Source organism: Hyla sarda, chromosome 1, assembly GCF_029499605.1.
Source record: "Hyla sarda isolate aHylSar1 chromosome 1, aHylSar1.hap1, whole genome shotgun sequence".
NCBI lineage: Eukaryota > Metazoa > Chordata > Amphibia > Anura > Hylidae > Hyla > Hyla sarda.
In genome coordinates this window covers 281,676,923-281,683,675 of record NC_079189.1, presented here as the reverse complement: position 1 = coordinate 281,683,675, position 6,753 = coordinate 281,676,923, and the positions used below count along the sequence as shown (strand labels likewise).

At 44.5% G+C, this 6,753-nt stretch overlaps 1 protein-coding gene across 2 annotated transcripts in view; it reads left to right on the top strand.

Moving 5' to 3' along the window:
• The first annotated feature begins 13 nt into the window (after window positions 1-13).
• APBA3 (amyloid beta precursor protein binding family A member 3) overlaps window positions 14-6,753 on the top strand; it is a 67,587-nt gene continuing 60,847 nt past the window's right edge. The window contains exons 1-2 of one of the 2 annotated variants that reach the window (XM_056573632.1): window positions 14-1,095; window positions 2,482-2,521. In XM_056573632.1, the coding sequence (XP_056429607.1) occupies window positions 25-1,095; window positions 2,482-2,521 (1,111 nt within the window). In that variant the 5' untranslated portion in view covers window positions 14-24. The remainder of the gene's footprint in view (window positions 1,096-2,481; window positions 2,522-6,753) is intronic. The other variant, XM_056573642.1, reaches the window with a different exon arrangement.

Below are 6,753 nucleotides of genomic sequence, written 5' to 3'. Positions count from 1 at the left end.
TGCCTTCGTTTACCCTGCAAGGAAATGATGGAAAACGGGATGGACTTCCAGAGGCTGACGCCCCAGATACCCCCTTTCCTCTCGGGGAACCATCTTGAGCCCCCTCAGATGGATCTAGAGACTCCGGAACAACCTGCAACCAGCCCTGGAGAATGCAGCGGTACCGCTAGCCAGGTCTCCAGAGAAATGGAAACTAGAGCGCCCCCACGTGTTGACAGTTGTCCTGACATGGACACAAGACCCACTTCCGAGGTGCTGGGTATGGAAGCACAGCTGGGCACAGCAGCACAGGAGAGTGTCTTCCACATGACTGCCATCAGCCCTGAAGAATGCCACAGTACTGCTAGCAAGGTCTCTATAGAGATTGAAACTAGAGCGCCCCCACGTGTTGACAGTTGTCCTGACATGGACACAAGACCCACTTCCGAGGTTATGGGTATGGAAGCACAGCTGGGCACAGCAGCACAGGAGAGTGTCTTCCACACCACTGCCATCAGCCCTGAAGAATGCAGCAGTACTAGTAGCAAGGGCTCCATAAACATTGAAAGTAGAGCACCTCCACGTGTTGACAGTTGTCCAGACATGGACACTAGACCCCCTTCTGAGGTGATGGGCATAGAGGTGCATCTGGGCACAGCAGCACAGGAGAGTGCCTTCCACATGCAGGAACTTCTGAGCCAATTGCCTACTTTTCCCTCAAATGGTAATCCCTATCAAGAGACCTCCTTAGATGAGGCTCACCATGAATGCCATCCCTGCCTACTGCACATTGCTATGGGAAAGGGGCTTGCACACACTGTGAGGAGACTGTCCGAATCCAGCCCAGCACCAGATGGTAACCATGGGCTCTTTCTGACAGACAATGACAAAGGCGGAATGATAACCCTTTTCCAGTGTGAGGAGGGCACCTTATCAGCTGGTGATAGTGGGATGCCCCTGGCCAGACTGGAGGCTATAGTTAGTAATGAGCAGTACTCGGGGGCTGTGGGGCTGGTGGAGGAGGAGTCGTCTTCATCATCTGGGATCAGCAGAGAAGACTCTTCCGGTAGCCTGGGGGATCCAGAACCTCAGCAGTCCCAGCATACTGCCCAGGAGGTGAGCGGAATCACTGGTAGTAGGTATTATGAGCGACAACTACTTGTGCTGCCATCTGTAGCTGTGGCACAGTATTGTATCACTGGAGCACTTTAGTAGAAGAGAAAAGGGAACATAGATATGGCATAATTGTTCCCATTCATTGGAGTGTGACTTGTGTAGTAGATATCCAGAGACGTGAATCACACATGGTGGAAGTGTTTGTTCTGACTCAATGTATACAATGACAGGTTTATGGGGAGCTGACTGGCCAGCCTTAGTGTCAGCAGTATGTCGCTAGATATTGGCTCACTAAAGGAGCATGTGTCCCATAGGGATGTGTCGGGTTGCACTGTGTGTACAACTCCATGCTTCTGCAATACATAAGTGAAATGAACTTGTGAATGTGACTTTCACCATGTAAGGCCTTTTTACACGCAAATGTAATATGAGTCTGACCCAACTGTAGATGACCTAATCCTGTGGTGATGTTAGATTCTGGGCGGGATCTGTAGCCATCATACATTAGTGAAAGTGCGCCCATATCATTCAGCCAGCCCTAGGTTGGTTTCACACAGGCATAATAGGGACATATTTTGGCATCCGTATTATCACTGCAAGTCCCTGCCTGTCCACTGGTCTGATGTTGGTGCAGGCCTAAACCGGAAAAGTTAAGCCCCATTCACCTGACAGAGGCAAAAAAGTGTATACATTAGACTTTGCTGAAAGGAATAGCACAGATTACCACTGGATCCTGTTAAAAAAAAAAAAAAAAAAATTGTAATTCCTTCCCACCACAATGTATATATGTAACTGCTCTAGGCAGGCTCAATCAAATACAGATCCATGGCAGCCAGGGAAAGATAGGGAAGCCCTCCGGCTACCTCTACAGTGCATCAAGCCCTACCCCCTGTGATCATGCTGCAGGGGGGCGATCCATCCCACTGGACCACCAGGGACTGGTTAAAGGTTCCTTTAGACGCTGCTGTCAACTTTGACAGCAGCAATCTAAAGGGTTAATAGCTGGCCACAGCGATCACCGCATGCTGGGCTATTAGGGAGGTCCCCAGTTACTCAAATCAGCTGGGGGCCGCTGGGTATGGAGCAGGCTTGAGTCAGGAGCCCAATCCATACACCCTGAGTGCCGCCGGGTTGTCTAGCCGGCTCTAATAGCCCGAAGCAGGGCTATATATTGGAAAAATTTGCCTGCATGGCGCACGGAACTGCATGTCCTGGGCGTCGGACGGGATCCCTGGTAACTGTAACTATATTAGTGCTGGTCGCCTATCTAGAATTATTTATCTAGAATTATTTGTATTGTCCAAGAGAGATGATTGTGACAGTTTTTATTACTGCCAGAATGATTGCGTATGGTGTTCTTACAATTGTGATATTCTTTTCCCACAGACATTGCCACTGTCTCCAAATTATCCAGCCCTCCCAAAAGGTATGTATGCCTATGTGGGGAATTGGTCAGATGTGTGGATTCATTTAGTATCCGTATTATGGCTTCAGCGCCAGGCCTGCATGGTTCCACTAACTGCCCCATACATTAGTGCGATGTGAAAGGGCCAAAGGGTGTGTTCACATGATGGATTTTTCTGTGGCAGAAATGCTACATTCTTGGGTGTCTGCCCTAGATTTTCAATTTCATGCAACAAATTGTTGCAAGAATGTCAGACAGCCTCCTTGAACTGAATGGAACTTGCTGAAAAAAACCCTATTCTGATGAATGATACTGAATTTCAGTTGTATGAATTTCTGCAACAGATTCTGCTGCATGTAAATATTTGACGCTGCGGATGCACTAACAGCAGTCATAGAAGCCGCAGCCAGGAGCTTTCTCTGCAGCCCTGGGTGAATTGCTGGCTAGGTGAGTAGTCTAGCAAATGGCATAAACAACTTTTTAGGGTAAGGTCACATGTAACGGATCTGCCGAGTATTTTACGGTGCGGATCTGCTGCTGTCTGACCCTAGAGTGTGCCTCCTGCTTTCATTGCTGGTAGCAGCAATCCGCCGCTATGAGCAGACACACAGGGACCTGTGAGTTGCCGTGTGCACACAGTGTAATCACAGACATCGTGGTCGCTCTCCTTGCTCCCTAAGCTAGGTCGAGAGCGGCCGTGATTTCTGAGTGTACTGCGCATGCTCGCGGTGACTTGTAGTGGCGTATTGCTGCTAACATGCACAGCAGAAGGCACACTCTAGGGTTGATCTTCGGTAGATTCGCAGCGTAATATACACTGTGGGTCCGTTACGATTGACCCTACCCTTATATTCTCACATACATTATCCTGCGCATATTTGATGTGCAGGATTTGAAATTGCAGATTTCAATGTAAACTAAATCAAATCTGCAGCTTCAAACCCTGTGCATCAAATATGTGCAGGGTACTGCATGTGTAAATAGACCATTAACCCCTTAAGGACCAAGCCCATTTTCACCTTAAGGACCCGAGCATCACTGTCACTTTAAGCATTAATAACTCTGAGATGCTTTTACTTATGAATTTTATTCCAAGATTGTTTTTGTTTTTTTGTGACATATTCTACTTGCATCATTTCTTGGTGAAAAATTCCAAAATTTCATGGAAAAATTAGAAAATTTAGCATTTCTCTAACTTTGAAGCACTCTGCTTATAAGGAAAATAGACATTCCAAATAAATGATATATTGATTCACATATATATTATATCTACTTTATGATTGCATCATAAAGTTGACATGTTTTTACTTTTAGGAGACATCAGAGGGCTTCAAAGTTCAGCAGCAATTTTCCAATTTTTCGTAAAATTTTCAAAATCTGAATTATTCAGGGACCAGTTCAGTTTTGAAGTGGATTTGAAGGGCCTTCATATTAGAAATACCCCTAAATGACCCCATTATAAAAACTGCACCCCTCAAAGTATTCAAAATGACATTCAGTAAGTATGTTAACTCCTTCCTGTCCCTGTATTGGAAACTCACCCTGAGCTATTGGACACTGGAGGACACTTCTTCATCCCTGAGGGGCACAGATCTTGGCAGAGGGAGTCCCTGTCTACTTCTCTCAGCTCTGCCTGCTGACTGAACTCTGTGGGCAAGCAGAGATGAGAGAAGGGGACATTAATCCCTCCTCTGCCAGCTGCTATTGATTGTCCGACCAATAGCTCCTGGGGAGGTGACTGGATCGCCACCTCCCCCCCCCCCCCCAGCTACAGGAGGTGATCGGTGGTGTATAGTACACTGCTGATCACCTTTTAATTCCGGTCATCGGGTCACACGTGACCCGTATGACCGGAATCTCCGCAGATCGCCGGTGTGAATCACACCTGCAATCCCCGACATGGTGCTCAGGCAGGCATCCCGGTCAGCAGGCTTCCCGATCTGGTCCCGAAGTGGTTAAAGTGTACCTGTCATTTGCAAAAACAGTTAAATACCAGAAGTTTATATACAAAATATAAAAAGCATTTTTTTTTAACTATCTGAGATGAAATCAGAATAAACCTTACCTGTTTTAGGTCAATTAGGATTACCAAAATTATTTATATTTGCCAAAAGCCAGAATAATGAGGAAGAATTTTTTTAAGGCATTTTTATTACTTTCTGCAAAGTCAAATGTTTACATACAATAGGATTACTATGCCCTCAAACAATTTGGGACAGCCCAATATGATGTCATGTGTTTGGAAGCTTCTGATCTGGTTAATTAGAAACACACTTGTGGATGTATTTTAATCTGTTGAGGACCATGGACGTCTATACTCGTTCATGTGCCATTAACGGGGTATGGCGCGAGCTCCCCACTCCTACCGGCCGGCCCCGAGCTGATTCCTGTAGCTGGTAGCCGGTGTTAATAGCCGACATGCGGTGATCGCCGCGGCCGGCTATTAACCCTTTATATCGCCACTGTCAAACTGACAGTTGCGTCTAAAGGTACCTTTATCCTGTCCCTGGTCATCAAGTGGGGTGATCCACTTCTGAGGTAGACTGAGGGCTTACCTCTCCTTCACTGCCGGCTCCTGCGCTGAGAATGATAAAGCCTGGCAGGACCAGGCTTTATCAATCGAGTGCAGAGCACACAGATCAATGTGTTTTATGGAACCACATTGATCTGTATGAGGAATCAAATGATTCCTCCTAAAAGTCCCCTAAGGGGACTAAAAGTGTAAAAAAAAACAAAAAAACAAAAAAAAACATATGTGGTATCGCCGCGTGCGTCCAAAAGTCCAATAAAAACAAACAAGGTACCGATAAAAACTTCAGATCACAACGCAAAATATGAGCCCTCATACCGCCCTGTACGTGGAAAAAAAAAAAGTTATAGGGGTCAGAAGAGGACAATTTTAAGTATATTAATTTTCGTGCATGTAGTTATGATTTTTTTTTCCAGAAGTACAACAAAATCAAACCTTTATAAGGTAGGGTATCATTTTAACCGTATGGACCTACAGAATGAAGAGAAGGTGTCATTTTTACTGCGTAGAAACGGAAGCCCACAAAATTTACAAAATTGCATTTTTTTCAAAAATTTTGTCGCACAATTATTTTTTTTCCGTTTCGCCCTAGATTTTTGGGTAAAATGACTTATGTCATTACAAAGTAGAATTGGTGGCGCAAAAAAAAAAGGTATATGGTTTTTTAGGTGCAAATCAAAGGGGTATGATTTTAAGGAGGAAAATACGAAAGTGCAAAAACAGAAAAACGCTTGGTCCTCAAGGGGTTAATGCACACCAGAAACACACTGCTTTTGTGTGTAACATCATGGGAAAGTCTAAAGAAATCAGCCAAGATATCAGGAAGAGAATTGTGGAAGACAAGTCTGGATCATTCTTGGGTGCAATTTCCAGATACGTGCCTCGTTCATTTGTGCAAACAATTATACGCAAGTACATACAAGATGGGAATGTTCAGCCATCATATCACTCAGGAAGGAGACTGGTTCTGTGTCTCACAGATGTGCATATCAACCAAATAACAAAAAAACACCTTGTGAAGATGCTGGCAGAAGCTGGTAAGATTTTGTTTATATCTACAGTGAAGTGAGAACTGTATCAACATGGGCTGAAATGCCACTCTGCCAGGAAGAAGCCATTACTCCTAAAGAAACATATAAAAGCCAGATTGTTTGCAATTGCACATAGGAACAAAGACCTACATTTTTGGAACTGTTTGGCCATAATGACCATTTTTACTTTGGAGGAAAAAGGGAGGAGCTTGGAAGTCTAAGAAAACCAACCCAACTGTGAAACACGAGGGGGACAGCATCATGTTGTGGGGTTGTTTTGCTACAAGAGGGACTGGTGCACTTCACAAAACAGATGGCATCATGAGAAAAGATTATGTGGCAATACTGAAGCAACATTTCAAGACCTCAGCCAGGAAGTTTGGGCGGAAATTGGTCTTCCAAATGGACAATGACCCTAATGAATGTCAGATAATGAGAAAAAACATACATATGTGTCTTTTTATATAGTGTATGTAAACTTCTGGTTTCAACTCCTTGGTGGAACTTGACGGATATATGTCTTTTTTTCGACCATACTAACTATGTAACTGTATATAATAACATTATGGACGACATTTATCAAAACTTGCAGGGACAGCTATTGCCTGAAAAAGGTGCAGGTCTTTTCATTATAGTTTTTTCTGTCCCACTCCTGGTTTTCAGAATACTATGTGTAAAAATAGGAAAAGCGT